The sequence below is a fragment of the Nothoprocta perdicaria genome, unplaced genomic scaffold (genome assembly GCF_003342845.1).
Source record: "Nothoprocta perdicaria isolate Ctin4 unplaced genomic scaffold, notPer1 scaffold_85, whole genome shotgun sequence".
Lineage (NCBI taxonomy): Eukaryota > Metazoa > Chordata > Aves > Tinamiformes > Tinamidae > Nothoprocta > Nothoprocta perdicaria.
In genome coordinates this window covers 190,701-208,524 of record NW_020456143.1, presented here as the reverse complement: position 1 = coordinate 208,524, position 17,824 = coordinate 190,701, and the positions used below count along the sequence as shown (strand labels likewise).

The 17,824-nt window shown below is 36.4% G+C and overlaps 1 protein-coding gene across 1 annotated transcript in view; it reads left to right on the top strand.

The window, feature by feature from the left end:
- The first annotated feature begins 233 nt into the window (after positions 1-233).
- GNAT3 (G protein subunit alpha transducin 3) overlaps positions 234-17,824 on the top strand; it is a 22,280-nt gene continuing 4,689 nt past the window's right edge. The window contains exons 1-4 of the mRNA XM_026052208.1: positions 234-351; positions 6,354-6,396; positions 10,181-10,322; positions 14,773-14,930. Of these exons, the coding sequence (XP_025907993.1) occupies positions 234-351; positions 6,354-6,396; positions 10,181-10,322; positions 14,773-14,930 (461 nt within the window). The remainder of the gene's footprint in view (positions 352-6,353; positions 6,397-10,180; positions 10,323-14,772; positions 14,931-17,824) is intronic.

Sequence of the window (17,824 nt, the reverse complement as noted above, 5' to 3'; positions counted from 1 at the left end):
GTGACATCACAACAATGCAGTTTTATGTCCCTATATAAACCTTAGACTGTAACATCTCCAGGTCATGCGACAGAGGAAAAGGRACTATTTTATCTGAAGACTGAATGCAGAATGTTGAATGGGATTTCTAGATTTTCTCAGCGCACATGCTCTCCTTCTGAATTAAAGTAGCTAGCTGAATCAGAAGTAACCAAGCTGGGACAAACAAGGACTTAATTATTTAACAGCTCAAGATGGGAAGCGGAGTCAGTTCTGAAAGCAAGGAGTCAGCTAGAAGATCTAGAGAACTGGAGAAGAAACTCCAGGAAGATGCAGAGAGGGAAGCCAGAACAGTCAAACTACTATTGCTGGGTAAAAAAAAAAAAAAAAAAGAATAGAAATTGATATTATTTATTGCTATTATTTTTTCCCATGAAGAGATTCTTTTAAAATGAAAATACATTAATGAATTAGAAATATTGTTAGACTAAATATTCTGCTCTTTTCTTATGAAAAATGTGGGTTGTTTTTCTTTCTGCTCATTCCCTTCCTGTCATCTGTTTCCTCRCTTTTCCTTTTTTCCATTTCCCTTCTTCTTTAGGGTTAGGTACATTCATTTACAGAGGATTAAGCAAAGGAATTGATTAAAAAGAAAATACATAGGTATCACCACATTTTGAAAATGTTTATTTCCATTTCTTTTTCTTTACTTTCTACAGCATCAGGAAGTGACTTAGAGCTTTTCTCAATGTATAGAAATGATATTGTGGATAGAGGGATGGACAGTACTGCTGTCTACTGACAATACTGAGATTTCAGTTCATAAAGTTGTTCCATTTTGTGAAGAACATGAAATCTTATATACCACATACACACTTGATACAAGCTATTAACCTTTTTGAGACAGGCTTAAATTGGTCAAATACAGGAAAAGTGTGTTATTATATACTTTGTGACTGTTCTTAGAAAAAGGAATCTGCATCCTGAGTTAGAGCTGGAGTCCATCTATTCCAGTGTTCTGTCTCTGACCTCACCCAATACTTGCCATTAAGCAGATGCAAGAAACTCTGTAAGAGGAGTTTATAGGTTAAGCAGTACAAGAACAGGATTTGTTCCTCAATGCCATGTCTTGGCAGTTGTCTTGGAGGTTGTCTCACACCAGAAAACAAACTATTCCACCCAGAAAATATGTATRCATTTAGTATTAGGATCTTGAATACACTTGAATATGTGCAATCAACTTTTTATTGACCTCACTAAAATTTTAGTCTCAAGATACCTTTGGTCATATGATTTGAGATTAATTGCAAGCTACGTGAAAGAAACTTTTCTTTCATTCCTTTCAAAATCGACATACTCCAGTTTCATCAAAGACAGAAGCACTCTTTCATAAGACAGCACAAACAGCAGATTTAGAAATACTTAAAAGTTTTATGCTACATATTTATACAATATCATTTTATTCATGCTATACTTGACTTAAAAACCTATTTTGTCAGTATTTTAGAAATTCTTTTTCGTAGGCAACTGTTTTTGYATAGGTCACAAGGAAATAAAAATCTGGTAAAAAAGCAGATTAGAAAAGAAAAAAAGAATATAGATGTAAAAGCTGGCATTTGGTCGGTGATGGAAAACAAAAGGTGAACAAAATACCGTTTGAGCCTAGTGCAAAGGTATTGTATCCTTGAGACGGAGTGTATGTGTTTGAACACCTGGAATCCTCCTCTGCTAGGCTGATGTTCATAAGGGACAAAGTTGGAAAATTTCAAATTTTAGATTATTTAGGTCCAAGCTTGTTATCCATGCCTATAAGGTGATCTAGAGTACTGCTTTCACAGGCTGGAAAGCTCCATGCACGTCAACCAGAATAGTCCCATCATGGAAGAAAAGAGAACGAGAGAGGAGAGAAAAAAAAAATCCAAAAAAGTATTTTAGGCATTGAATCAGACTGATTTAAAGCACTAGGATACATATATATAGCCATGCTACAAACAATCTTTTAAAGAAAATTTAATTTATGAATGAATAGTAAGCAAATTTATTATGATCTATTCTATCTGGGATTGTAGTGAGATTCCCAGGAAACAATTTACACATAAACGTATTTCTGTTCATTTAGACAATGTGTTATGGACCACATGTCACCATTGTTTCTTTTGCAATAGGCAAATTAGTTGAAGGTATTCAGGGAAAAAAGTGTAAATGCATATTATAAGTTTTTAGTCTGATTGTAATGTTCTTATGATTAAAATATTTTAAAAATCTATTTCATCCTTTTCCTGATAGGGCAATATAATAGCTAGCCTGGTCTTTCTGTGCTCTTCAGTAGGTTATTTGACAAAAATGAAGTTACATACAGAAATTAATGACACAACATTCGATTATGTTTGGGTCCCATGATCTGGGCAAACACATTATCCCTGATAAGCTAATCATTTGCTATTCATAGAACAAGCTCAGGACAACAGGAAAATTCTTTCTTTCTTTCTTACTTTATTTWTTTATCTGATGTTCTTCACATACTGTTCAGGTGCTAGAAGCTTCAAATCTTCTGTGCTAGATGTGCTTATGCTGTAAAGACTGTACCACTCCCTGCCTTCTCCACAAAGATCTGCATATGTCCTCTGCATATCTGAACTTCCAAAAAATCTGATTGTTTTATGAGCCTGGAGTAAACTCCAAGGTGAAAATTTTATTTCACTGGTATCAAAAAGKATAGGTCAAAAAGTATAATTTATCATCATGTTACACCGCATGCATGCTTTGTAGGAAGCCACCCAGCAATCCATTTGTGAAGTACAACACACACCTAAAACTGTTATGTCAGCTTCTTTATGGAAATTTTTCCGTGATTTCCAGAAAGAAATGGGAGAGTTAAGTAGGGTGTGGGCAAGGCAATAAAGCTATGAAGCAAAATGGAAGTGAGCCAAACTGGGAGTGTAAACGAACTGTTTATATATTTTCCAGCTCATGTAAACATAGAGCACAAGGTGGTCAGTGTTGCTTTTTTTAAGAGAAGAACTGTATTTCCTAGGTATCTTTAGAATAATTTACTCAGGAAATGCTTTGATTGTGAATGCTACATGAGTTTACCCTAAGAGACAGGCCTGGTGAGTTCAGCTGTAAACACCTCAGGGCACATGCAGGGACTCCTGGTACCTCGCTGCTTCTGGACAGAGAAGTCGGTTACATGTTGCATGTTGGCTGCTTATGCAGATAGCCCAGTTATCCTTAGGCTGTTTTTACAAGTTACCTTAAATTGTGAATCCATTAGCACATAACCCTTTTAGCATCTTTTCTGATCCTCTAAAAATCGTGCTTTTAAAAATTGAATGTCTCACTTAAATTTAGTCCTCTCAGTGTTAGGTGTGAGACTACAGTAGTCATCAAAGCTTCCACATAGCTCATGGTAGCAATGAGGTACTCTCAAAATGCTTATCTTGACAAGATTTTTAGGTATCTGCATCCCTTTGTGACTCTCGAAAAGTCAATGTAACAAAATTGTCTAAATAATTTTAGTCAACTGTAGTTAGATGAAATAAACCATACTTGCCTGTTTCTTTCTGTTGACTCTAGGGCATATCCACATTAGATACTACCTTATGAATCTTTCCATGTCTCTTTCTGCAACACCCCTGTGTCTCTAACAGCACAAAAAATAACAGTAATATCTATATCTGACTTGTTTGGCCTAAAGTAAGTTTATCATTTATCATGAAGCTCTGAAACATCATTACTACTACCTGTGCTAGATGCTGTTGCAGTAGGTAGCATTTAAAACATATTCAAACTGTTTGTAAGCTATCTAATAACATTAAGTGCAATGTGATAATATACAAACACAGCAGACCAACATTCCTATAAAGACTGAATTAAAGTATTTCCATTAACTTCTGTATAATCAGTCATAAAGAATTTATTTGGTCCTCTGGTAATTTTAAAGGATAATATTCATTTATAGTTATTAAAACCTCAAAAACAGTACAACAAAGAATGAACAATATGAATTCAAAATCCTATCAGTTGGTAGGCAAAGTGAATCCAGTCAAGCTTCAGTTTAGCATTTAAAGATAAGTGACTTAAGGTCGAATACTTAGAAAAAAAATCACTCTTAAAAGTCTGTGTAAATCAGCCTAAGAGAAAAAAAAAAAAAAAAAAAAAAAAGAGAGAGAGATAATCACCAAGACATGACATTGTTGAGAATTGCTAAATTCCAGGTTGAAATATTTTTAAGGAGAGATCTGAAAGAGATGTCACAGGCTGATCTAGTAGACCTGATATCTTAACGCTTATCATCAAAGGACTGCAGCCCAGCTTGATAGCAGACAATGTGAAAGAGCTCCTGTGCAATGTGGAGACTGGTATTTCCCCTTGTACTCATACCTCATGAACAGACTATGAATCTGAGAGCCAGGAACCCTCAAGTTTCAATCTTAGTTTTATCTACAGAACGGTTTGATTTAGACAATCTAGCAAGTCTTTTTTTTTTTTTTTTTTACCGTTTCCTAGTTTATCAAAGAGCAAATATTTGCTTACTTCACTACAGATAGTTGGCAAGGGATGTTGCATTTGGATTTCAGTCAGTGCTGAGGGATGCTGACCATCTCCAACTGACATCACTGACACTGATGACATCTTTCAGCTCCCAGGAGTAGGCCCAGAAATTCAGTCACACACCCATGTTTCTGTGCCTTTATTTCTGAGGTACCCATCTCAAGTAAATTTTACATTAAAATAGAAAGATACAAATCAGAAATAACATTTCAAAAAGCTGGAAGATCTTAAGTAGATGAAAGGCGAAATGCAAGCTACAGCATATTACTGCTGCTCCCTTTTGGACTGATCTATACAGCTGCATCCAGAAAAAAAAAAAAAAAAAAAAAAAGATTTTTAAAAATTAAGCCTTGAGCTAGGCCTGAGTTTGGACTGGATATAGAGCTAGTCCCTGTATTTTATTCAGGAGATCTGTACTTGTTAATAACTGCCCTTTTTGCTGCCTCCTGAAGGGCGGCAGCAATGAAAAGAGGCCTTCTACTCTCTGGGCAGTCATTTAAGGGCTATAACGGCACCAGGACCTCTGTAGTTTTGGGCTGGTCCCTGGAGTGCAGGGATACAGAGAGAGGGAAGTGCTGCCGCCCCTGCCCTCAGCCTGATGTTCTGGCCAGAAAGGGAGGCTGCACATGATGGAGGAGGAAGAAAGGAAGCAGGTGCAAAGTAAATTGTTTCTGACCAGTTTCCTGAAGTGCAAATATAGCTGACATGATACTCTGGAGCATAGCCAAAGCTTGTGTGTGGTTGGTTATTTTGATTAAAGCAGAGGTAGAAAAACATACCCATAAGATACAAGTTTTCCTCTTATTCTGTTTCAACTTTGTGTTTCTCTTCTGCAAGRGAGATTCACTCAGGTATTATGCTGTCTGGCCTCTTCCCACAAAGGGTGAATGTCTGCAGCCTCAGAACAGCTCTTTCCTTAGAAAAAAAAAAGGTAGCAAATGCCGCCTTGCTGTAGTAAATGCTGCAAGTTCTTTAGAGGAGTACTGGGAGGATAATGAATGATATAACAAATTTACACATTTACAACTGGTTGCAAATGCAAAACCACTGTTGTCAAAGTGGTCGTTTTTTCCAAACTGTGACAGATGGCAGCATCATCTCACTTTGCATAGGCTTGGTGTTTTCTTTAGCATTTTCTGCTATTCACATCAYAGGATTTAGAAAACGCTTTGCATGTGATTTGCTGTTTGTAGTGGTGCATCTGTGTAAATTCATCCCTGTTATTTACATATTATTAGATTCACAAAATCTGTTTAGAAAGTTGGTAGTGAGTTCATTCCACTCATTAAGAAGCCTCCAGATAGAACAGTAAGTACCAAACTTGTTTTTTTATCAAAAGCATATGACACTGTCCAGTGAGGTAAATGATAATCTGCAGAGTTGAATAAGGAATCCTCTCTCATGGATTCATATTCAAAATTAAATCTTCTCCTGAGGTACCTTCAAATCATAGTTCAGGTTTGCCAGGTCTTGCCAAGCCCTGTTCCTCCCATTTTCACTGCAGCTCACCGAGAGTCACCCACATTGGTTTCCCAAGGAAAAGGGTAGATTGTGCTTGCATTCCTTTTACAACAGGTAGGAAGGCCAGACTCCTTGAATTTAATTTCATATCTAACTAAATCAGAATTAATATTCTTGTACCACGATTTCATTCATTCTAAGTCTTTGAACTAAAACAAGGGAGGATTATATTCGTAGGAGGGCGGCCTGAAATATCTGTATGCCTCTCTGTAAATGAACACTTATGTATGGCACAAAAATATTCTTAAAACTTTCTAGTTATTTGTGTATCACATTTCCTCAACATTCCCCTTCTGCAGGTGCTGGAGAGTCAGGAAAGAGCACTATTGTAAAGCAAATGAAGTAAGTATATGAATATGCTTATCAGTTGTTGAATTTGGATATTTGTAGTATAAGTTATGTAGCTAATGTACAATATTCATATTTATTTGAATAAAATACAAAGAAACATTAATAAAGTTCTCATTCAACCATATAAAGAGAAATACAAAGTGACTGAAGCCACACAGCTTGTCTGGTAGTCAAATCTGTCTGAACAAATCATGCACTGGTCCAATTCCAATTTTACTGGTTTCAGTAAAAGTTCTGTGACTCAGACACCATCTTGAACCCAAGATAGTATCATTGTGCTTAATAGTCTCCAGATAATCTGCTCCTAAGTCTCTGCTGCATCTCTTTTTSAACTAATTCCATATAAATTAATAACAACAGTATTATGTGTCAAGCAGTTTCACAGTTTAATTATATATTATGTGAATTGTTCAATGTTCTCCCTTTTGTTCAATGTTAATTTGGTCCTACTAGTTTATTTGATTTCACTGTATTGCAAGAGAAAATATTGAAATTTCACATTTTATAGCAGGAGAGCCAAGCCTTTTTTAATTTCTTTTTTTTTTTTTTTTTTTTTTTCCCAAACTGGGCTCTGTATCTCATTCTAGGTCTCCTCACCACTGTTAGAGCTCCTGCCTGTGGCTAGTAAGATTTTTTGCACATTTCCCACAGACTAGATGACCGAGTGTTTGGCCACAGGCCTACATAGTGAGTACCTGCTGGCACCATCTAAGCTGTGCAGGAGAACTTATTTACAGGGGAACGAAGCACCTCAAAAAGCATTCACACAACCATCAAGTGGGGGAAAAGCAGGCTGGACTATCTCAAATGCAGGAATCCCTGTCCAGATTCTGACTGAGCATGTAGCTAGGAAGATGTTGTGATTTGTAGTTTAAAGCTAGTCCAAGAATAGTTTTGAAAGATGTCTACTTGGCACAAACTGGGTGCACACAGAGGGAAGTCAATAGTTGTATTTCCCTGGGCTTCAATGAAATGACAAATTCATTTTTCTTTCCATCCTCTTCATATTTACAACTTAACATCAAATTTTTCATGCATGGTTGTGAAACCAAGTCAATCTAACTGCAAATGGAATTATTTTCCAAGAATTATGTTGATGGAAACTCACTCTTCATAGAAAATGTTAACTTTCAGCCAGAATCATGGTCTTTTTAATTTTTTTTCCTAAAAAGATGAACTTCTCTGTAAAGAATACTATTTTAGTGGKTTTTTTTTAAGCAAGAAAGGCTTTAAACTGTTTACCAAAAAAAGATTTTGCTGAAAACACAAACTTTCCACCAAAATCATTTAATCAGTTTTATTTTACTACTATTAATATATTTTTTCTAATTCAGAATCCTCATTATTTCTAGACTCCCAAATACTACGCTTTACATAATATCCTATGATGTTTGAAATATAGATATATTGCCGTGCTTTATAAAAGTTAGATTGTTTGTAAAGGAAAAAAATAAGCTTCTAATCTCTGCCTCTAGGTGGATCATTTACAACATGTGAGCTAGCTTATTTAAAGACAAGTTGAGTATTTCTGGGCTATGCCATAATATAGTAATGTAAATCTACTTTATGGAAATCAGAATTATAAGAACTTAACAAGTGAAAAGCATGAAACACTGCAATATTTGTTAACTCATTGTGCCTGTTGAGGCTGAATCAATTTCACCTAGCTGGTGAGAAATCCGCTTTGTGTGGAGAAAAAAAAAAAAAAAAAAGACTAATTTTTTTTTCCTCTAAAATTYAGGTATTATGGGTAGCAACCTAACACCTCATTCTTTCATGTATTTCTTTATTTTTGAAARAAATAATCAGGCAACTAATTATCCCAGATGATATAAAGCCATATTAAGATGGCATCATTGTTTCAAAATCTTTTTTTAAGAATGTTGTATCTTTAAAATGAGCAGCAAAATTCACTACTGATTTGACAGACTGGGTAACATACATTCTGCCAGAGGATATATCTATTTATATATGGATATAAATATATATAAGAAGTTTCAAGCAAAAGCAAGTTTCATTCTTTCTCGTTCTGTAATTACAGAATCTACTTTTATTTCAGGATTTTTATTTTCTTCCTCCCTTTGTTCTTCAAAGAAAAAGTATATAAAAACATAAAATAGTCATTTGGATTGTAAGTCTCAAGGCTTTTCTTTCACTCTCCTCCCAGATTTTTGCAACCGCACCCAAAACACCACATCTTCCACATAGATCCTGTTACTTGCATCACTGCATACAAAATATTTAAGCCAAGCTCAGGTTTGCATGTTCTGAGGAGCTGAGTTTCTATGCGTTCTCTTCCACTATTTATAGAAAAACAGGAAGAGTAAGAGGGAGGAAAATTCTCTTAAGTACACTTAAACTGAGTACCAGTCTAAGGTTCAACATTGCTTGATGACAGCTGAAATTGCTTTCCCATTAAAGACAATCTGACCTGTTAAAGGAGATCCTCTTCATCAGTGGAAACTCTGGGCTACATGGTCCTGTATACACAGGCCACAAATGTCCAGTAGTGACAAGTCATTCATCTAGTCCCAAGATATAATCTAAAAGTAGCCAGTGSATTGTTATGTAGATGTCTTAGTTTTTCCCAAGAGAATTAATGTGTTCCCTCGGCTAGTCTTATTTCATTCAGACCACTGTTGACATGTGGACGTTTCTGGATGTTTCAGAGGATCAGAAAACAAATGCCCAGTAGAATATCACACTGCCAAACAAGGACAGCTCTGAATCAGTCACATCATTTCACACGTCCCTTCTTTGCTTGTATAACGCTGTTCAGACTGTCTCTGACCAGAGAGGGGAAAAAAAAATAGAATTGTTTGCTTGTGTTTGCTTATTTACATGGCCTTGGCCATTGCCATTGAACAAATGAGGTGAGGAAAACAGAGCCCTTGTTCTGGTAGGTATTTCTTAGCCAAAGCAGTTTATACTCTGCTCACTGAAAGTCAACTGTGCCAAAACAGATCAAGTTTTCCTTTTCACAACAACAACAACAAAAAGGACAAAAAAACACATCTCTGAGTCGTAATAAAATCCGTAAACCGATCTTGGAGCATTTTAACCCCACCTCATTCCTCAGTCAGGGAAGACTATGAAGCTATAATCTCTCTCTCAGGATTTGGAATATGGGACAAACTCTCTGGACACCTTTCAGTAACTGCATTTTTGTATTAAATGCCTTTTATTAGCTTTTAATTACTTTTAATTACTTTGTAAGTGAAGCTGAGTTTAAAGAAATAGGAAAAATTAAATCATTTGTCAAGGAAGCAGCGTACAGTGTACAAATACCACTGAAGTCATTTTTCCTGTATAGATAAATTCAGGTTAAAAATGAGATTGACTAAACAATGTGAATAAAGCTATGACTAACATAATAGATTCCTAGTAACAAAATGAGCTGTAGCCTAAGACACTTTGCACTGTCATCCCATCTACAGGAACGTGGAAAGTCCCAGACTTGCTCTAGATACAGACCATAGGTTATCTTCTCAAAAGTAATACAGTACCTATTCACCTTGTTAAATACTAGCCTCATAAGTGTAAATACCTAGAGGATATTGAAATTGTTGTCCATTAACTGTGCCAGCAGATTAAATTTGCTCTTACCCTTGATGAACGCTTTTCAAAAAATCAGATGGATTAAATTTGTATTCTTTACATACACCACAGAAACACTTGATATATTTTGATCCATTTCTTGACTTATTCCTTTAATGCCTATCATAATTYTGGTTGTTTTTGTTTGTTTGTTTGTTTTTCTCTATTTTCACAACAGGATCATCCATAAAGATGGTTTCACATATCAGGAACGCATGGAGTTCAGACCTGTGATTTACAGCAATGCATTGCAGTCTATCCTATCTATTGTGAAAGCAATGACGGTATTAGGAATCAGTTATGAAAATCCAGCTAGAATTGTAAGTCTGATGCCTTTTCTCTTGAAATAGGTTTTTGTTTGTTTGTTTGTTGATTTTCTTTTTTTTTTTTTATTTTGATGATATACTAATAGGGGCTAGTAGAACAGAGTAAGAGAGTTCAGTGCCTACTTGATTACAATGGAAACTAAGTACTTCTTGAATTATGCAGGTGACAAGACATCATCTTCTTTATTTTCTCTTTCTCCAGAATGATGCCTGAGATGTACCTTTGTATTAACTTTCATTTCTGCAATGTTTTCATGCATTTAATGCATAAATTCTGATTTCTGTTAYAAAAGAAATGTTCAAACAGCAAAGACATGGGAGAAAAATGTGAATTTTTGCTCTTTTATTCACTGGTATTTGAAAATGTAATAAATATTTCCATTTTATGAATAAATATGAGTGCTATGCCATGAAAGGAAAGATCATTTAGACATAGTGGGAACAGTTAAGTTTTGCATTGCTCCCAGGCCAGAGACCTCCACCACAATATGGAAGCAGTCACTGACYGTTCCTGACATTGCAAAGTTTGGTTTGTCCTTCCTCACGTCATTAGCAGTTCTATGCACTAGCGCACGGTCAAAAACACTTTCTTTTATCTCCAGCTTCTTTAAAGCAGCTAGTAACAATCATTCTAGTACTTTGCAGCTTTTACTAAGACCCTTCAAATACGATGATCCATGCAATGACCAAGGAATAGTTTATTCAGAAGTTTTACCAGGGACACCACAAGTCTGAGGAAGAGTTTTAATTCTTTTGTTTTCCTGTGTAAATGGCAGCTATCACATAGTTGGATTCAATATGAAGGTCCATATCAGATGAAAAAACTTTTGGCTTCTTTTGACAAGTAAACTTGCAAATGCAACAGTACCTGCTTCTTAATAAGAAGACTGTTATCTTCTCGTTATCTTAGGATGATCAGATTGAATGGCAGGGACAGAAGTAAGAGAAAAACATATCTTTCTGTCCAGTACATGTCTAGTATTGCTTGTAATACAGATTTTCCTAAAAATTTTTCAAAGGCCTCCCAGAATATCAACTGGTTCTAGTTTTCTGCCTGTTCTAGTTTTCTGCCTGTTCTTTAGAGATTTGTTTTAAAATGAGTTGCATTCACTGATACGAAATGAGCTTTCACTTCCACCAGTTTACATTCAGGGACTATACATTGCCTAAAGCAGCTGAACCTACAGAACCTCACCAATCCTTATTTCTAGGTCCGGACTTTGCATCTGCCCTCTGTACTTCAGATATGTTCTTCCTATGCCCAAGCATTTTGGCCTAATTTCTCAGCCCTAGCAAACTTGATCTGGACAAATATGAAGATCTCACATCACAGCCTGTCTGAGCTCCTTCTCCAGATTTTGCTTTCACCATGTTCCTTCCAGTTCTAAATTGCAGCCTGCCTAGGCCTCTCTAGATAACAGCCTTATCCTTCCAATGTAAACATTCCCTCCAATTTTGTGCCTTCTACAAACTTGCTGAAAGTGCATTCTATCTCACTGTCCAACTCATTAAACAGATATTAAATAGTATTGGCCCTAGCATCACTTCCTCAGGGATGCCACTGGCAACAGTCTGTCAGATGGACTCTGTACTGCTGATCAATACAAGTCTTTGAGTCCAAACACCTAATCAATTTTTCACCAATCTTATTGCCCACTTAGGCAGTTCATATCTCACCAGCCTGACTATACAGATATTGCAGGAGAATGGGTCAAGGGCTTTGCTGAAGCCAAGATAACCCCCATCTCTCCCCTCCTTGACAAAGCCGGTCATCACATTGCAGAAAGYTAAGCAGGTCAGCCAGGCATGTGCTAGGCAAATGCCTTCAGCAAATCCATGCTGGGTCTTCCAGCTGGTCTTCAATCACTCAAGAACATGCATAAGTGACTCTGAAAGCAACAGGAAGTTCTGTATCCACACTTCTTTAGTCCATTTAGTCTAATATGCGATAAGTGCTTGATCAGAGTCCGTAGGGTAGGGCAGACCTTACTAAATCTTTTTTTTTTTTTTTCCAGTACATTCTCTTCCCTTGTAACAAGTGTTTACAGAGATTATCAAAACTGTAAAACTTCTTTTTTTTTTTTCCCCCCCAGCTGTTCAAGCTGAGAACTTTCAGTAACTTCATGGTTCAGGTTTTACATAGGGGTCACTGTTTCAGGAGTTGACCATGGAACAGCTTCTCAGACGTAACTAAGTATCACCCACTAGTAAAAGCTGACTGCTCTAACTCACATTGTAATCAGATGTATGATTTGAAGACTATAATTTTAACATGAAATTCAAAGTTTTATTTACTTTGCATAATGGTAGACCACACATGAGTATTTGCCAAACTGTCAATACTTTTTTATGGACTTCTTTTTATATTTTGAATATATTTTGAATTTCATGTTAAAATTATAGTCTTCAAATCATACATCTGATTACAATGTGAGTTTCTTATATGAATTTACTTTTACAAAACTGAAGTTGCAATGAACAGTGCAAGGAGGTTACAAACTTACCTGCAAAAATCCATGCTGTCTTCAAAGAACTGATTTTCAAGAGATTTCACAGCTTTGAGGACTGGGAAAATGTGTATTAAGCAGTTCAGGTTTTCTTTGGGCATGGTCCATAATCAAATACAAAACAAAAACAAAAACAAATAGTAATTCTTAGCAAGCTTTAGAGATCTTTTGAACAAGATCTATTCTGGAAAGAGGGGGATTTCTTTTCTTTCTAAAGATCCATTGCAATCTATTTTTGCTATGAAAATCATAAAAATTCTCTATAAATGCCAGAGAGAATCAAAACATTATTAGGGTTATTATAAACTAAACCTGCTGTTATCTTTCTTTTTTACGTACGCAACAAAATTCACAATTATCAGCTTTTATGTAATAATCAACAAACTCATTAACTGGGACATTCTGAGCTCAAGGCTTGAAGGCTACTCAGCTATCAAATCCAGCATCGCAGGATTATAACCATTAGATGATAGTTGATATCTTGAACAAGAGCACATTTCAACTCTTATCTTGAAGCTGAACTACCGTGCTCTCTGGAGGGCGTTAGTGTCTCCACGCAAGCAGGAGCGTACACAAGAAAGCACGAGYCAGTTCTCTTGCTCAGAGCACAGAACTAGAAGATGGGTACACAGAATAGAGCAGTTTTTGTCTAATTTAAAAGGAAACTATTTTTTAATGTAYTGCCCTTCTCCTTGTTCTTTCAACTGATTTTTTTTCTGTTTTTTTCTCTTTTTCATTTATTCTCCATCCCAACTTTTTAAAAATTCTCCCCTTCTTAAAAACTTGTAGTGTTTTATTTCTGAGCAGTTTCTGACTTTCCCAAAGTTTCTTGTAGTTTCTAATTAAAAGTAAATTATATTCTTAGCATAAATTTGTTACAATTTATTGTGAAGATATTTTCTATTTTTGAATAAAGCATACTTCCTTTCAAAATGGTGTCTTTCAGAATATATTTCTTCCTCTGAGACTACTGATTGAATAAAAGTCATGTCAGTTGTCTGCTTAGAAGTAGGAAGTAATTATTTTCTATAATTATCCATTGCTATGACAGTGTATCAAATGACCCTATTTTTAATCCTGCTCTTTATTTAAAATACATTTCCAAGCCATTAACTACTGAAAAAAAWTTTTTTAATCTAATGAATGGCTTCAAGTCTTTTGAGTTCACTGCAAAAAGAAGAAATTAGAGAATAATTCATATAAAATTAATATATTATATTTCAATTTCTGCTTTAATATATTCAAAATATATGTAAGCATTATTTTTAGTTTACTTTATGATACAGAACTATCCTCTTTTATAAAAACCGTCTTTACAGGTTGGACCTAACGTAAACATGTTGTTGTAAGATGAAACTGAGATCTTGTATGTATTTTAAAAAAGGTATTATGTAAGTCTAGCCTTGGTACTACCTAAAGTGAGCTTGTAAAAGGATTTTTACACCCACAAGCAAGTACAGCTAAATGGAAGGAAAACTGTGAAAACAAGGAATTTCTCTCATAGTAAAACATATGATTATATGATTAACATGTATAAGTTCAGGAAGTGAGAATGCAGGGAGGAAGGGGACAGGCTGTTTTCACTGGTGGCCAGCGATAGGACGAGGGGTAACGGCCACAAGCTGGCGCACAGGAAGTTCYGTCTCCAGGTGAGGAGGAACTTCTTTAATGTGAGGGTGACAGAGCAGTGGAACAGGCTGCCCAGGGAGGTTGTGGAGTCTCCTTCTCTGGAGGTCTTCAAAACCCTCCTGGATGCCRCCCTGTGCCACATGCTCTAGGGTGCCTGCATGAGTGGGAAGGTTGGACTAGATGATCTCTAGAGGTCCCTTCCAACCTTGAATATTCTGTGATACTGTGATTCTGTAAAACAAGCTTATCTTCAAAGACATGGAGAGGCAGAGCATGTTTCCATATTACTTACTACAATTTCTCTTTAGGAAGATGAAAAACAACTTTGTGCCATGGCAGCAACCCTAGAGGAYGGTGATATGTCTTCTGAAGTGGCTAAGCTCATTAAGCAGCTGTGGAATGACCAAGGGATTCAGGCCTGCTATGCAAGGGCAGCGGAATACCAGCTCGATGACTCAGCAGCTTAGTAAGTGACACAAATTACAGTTGTTGAACAGCTTGGTATTACCATGATGGGTAGTGTAGGAAGCTTTATATCTAGAACACTTCCTCAAATACTCAATGTATAAAAATTATACAATGTTAATCTGAAAAGGAACTAGGCCTACTGTTGATGRGTCTGAATTTAACACCAAAACCGAAGAAAATTTTCATTCTGTGAGCAGGTTTAAACAGTAAAAAATATTTTTACCTCTAGTTAGAAATGATTCCAAAAAGTGGCTTGAAACAGCTTAGGTTTTACCTAAACCAGTACTTTGAATTCAAGTCTAATTGGCAGATTTCAAGCTTCTAATAAGTCTGATCAAAGCTATGAAAACTTTCCTTTAAGCGACCCTGGCTGCACGTGGCCGTGTGCCCTGGGCAGTTGTCATCTCAGGGTCCCAATGGGTCTTGGTCTGCAGTGCTGTAACTGCTGTGTAGCACATCGCCTTGTTTTCCTTTCTGTGATTTGGAGATGCCAGATGCATAAGCTGGGGACTAGGGCTGCTCRGCTCTGATGCAGTGGGGAGTCAGGATTCAACTGAGGTACCTGTCCCAGTTTCAATGTACTCTCACAGTCCCTACTTTGGTTGCTTCTTCAGCTGTTAGAGGTACCTCTACGGCCTCTGGGTGCTTCTGCTCTGCAGTTTCTACCAAAAGGTAGAAACCACCACAAGACCTGGAGGAGAGGTGTCTTGTGGGTCTTCACTTTCCAGGAGCGCAAAAGTCAGGCTCCAGTACTGCAGAAAGGAGGTGTTCCACCTGAAACCTGTTTTCTGTCTTTCTTCTGGCAGTTGTGATACGAGTTTTTCTGCTCCTTCAGCTCCTCCTATCGGCAGAAGGTACCTGCACAGGGGAACTGCACAAGGTGTCAGATGCCACTTGCAGTTAAGAGGAGAAAGGCATAATAAAAGTCTGTGCAGAAGCCAGGCAAACTGATTTTGGAAACCAGTCACTCACTTCAGTTATTAAAGAGGATATACCAAGAAAAAAAATATATAAAATTGAAGATATCTTCAAAATAAGTATGAGGACCTTTCTGTAAGATGCTAAAAAGAACTAGATAGAAAATATTGTCTGCACTGACAGTATTTTATGGCAACAATTTATTCCTAAGGGAATAACTAATGCAAGTGCAGRGCAATCTTGTTTTCTTTCATGTACTGTTACGGCCACACTGCAATTTCCATGACTAAAAGTCYATCACAAGTCAGTAATTTTTAATTTGAGGTAGATTTAAGGGAGCTGGTATATGCTGTAGAGCAGCCAACAATCATTTGTTGGCTGAAGCATTTCCAGTAAGAGTTTTACATCTCAAAATCCCATTAATCATCTGCCTTCACCTTTAGGTATCTAAATGATCTTTGAAAAACGTACCCTTAGTTCTGAACAATTAAAATTGATTTCATCATTGTTATTGGACTTCTAGTGATCCATTCAAAGTGAACTGGAGTCAATCAACTACCTAATGTTATATTTGAATTGTTTTTTAAAAATGAAAAATTTGCTTCTCAGCTCTTATGAATCACTYTAGCCCCACTTGCACCTTAACAGAGCACTGCACAGTGTGTTAAGTTCTGACCTTTAGAGGTTAATGGATTATTTTCGTTATTAAATTTTGCTAATGATTTTCAACACTGTATTTTCTATATGCATTTTTATGCCACCCACTCCAAAAAAAAAATCTTTTTAATAATGGTAAGTATCCTGCATGTCAATTTTTGCTAGCATTTCTGTCCTACATTCATTGACAATTGATCTAGCTTTAAGCAATGGGCAATAGGTCAAATGAAGGAAGGGACAATACCAGCATATAAACTGTGACTTTAACTCTCCTGCAACTACCAGTAGTATACGGTGCTTCTCAGTTGCTCAGTCCTGCATTTCAGGATGCCTCCTGTCACCTAACTTTGGTAAAGAAAAGAACAAGCATTTACATTAACCTACTAGTTTGTGTTCCCTTGTGTGTCAATGGCAAGCAGGGCTGCAGAGCCTCCCACTGCAGCTGTCTAAAGCTGTGGGAGGAATGTCCTTCTTGCTCCATTAACCAGGTAGTCAACGTGGACTAATTCTTAGGCAATTAAGATTTAAGGTGTTGGAATTCTGGTATTTGTGTCTTGAAGCTAACAGACGATTATAATAAATTTTAGGTGTTTACTTCAGTGCTTCCATGCTTTATTAGTTGCAAAATTTATTTGCTTTCTGCCTCCCACAGAGTTAAGCTAAGAAGGGTTGGCCTGAGGCTCTGCTCAGAAAACTATAGTAACATTCCTTTTTTCTTTTTTTTTTTTTTTAATAAATTTTATACTGGATTGAAATGATACACCCATCATTTCAGTGAATTGCTGAGATCAACTTCTGCATTCCTTGCTGAGTGGATTGAGACTATTCAAATCAAAATATGAAAATCTCATTTCTAAATGCTGCTTACTAGTCTAATTCAGAAAGATTCAGGTTCCTCTTTTCCTTTCCCTCTCCCTCTCCCTTTCCCTTTCCCTTTCCCTTTCCCTTTGTCCTTTTTTTTTTCTTTTTTTTTCTTTTTTTTTTTCTTTTTCCTTTCTTATTTACAGACATATTAAATTTCACAGACAAGGATGATGAACTGTGAGGTTTGTTTTGATAGCTCTCTAGCCAAACCATACAGCAAAACTTCCTGCTGCACAGACTGTATGTAAGAGAAGAAAAAAAAAAATAAAGCTTAGAAAACATTACAGAGATTTACTGTTTATTTCTTCTTTGTCACAAGCAAACAATAGACATATTACAAGTGGAAAGGTGCCACCTGACATAGTCGGAGGACTTGAAAATGGCTCAACTATTGTTATGTGGTCTCTCCTTCCTTCCTTCCCTCCTTCCTTCCCTCCTTCCTTCCCTCCTTCC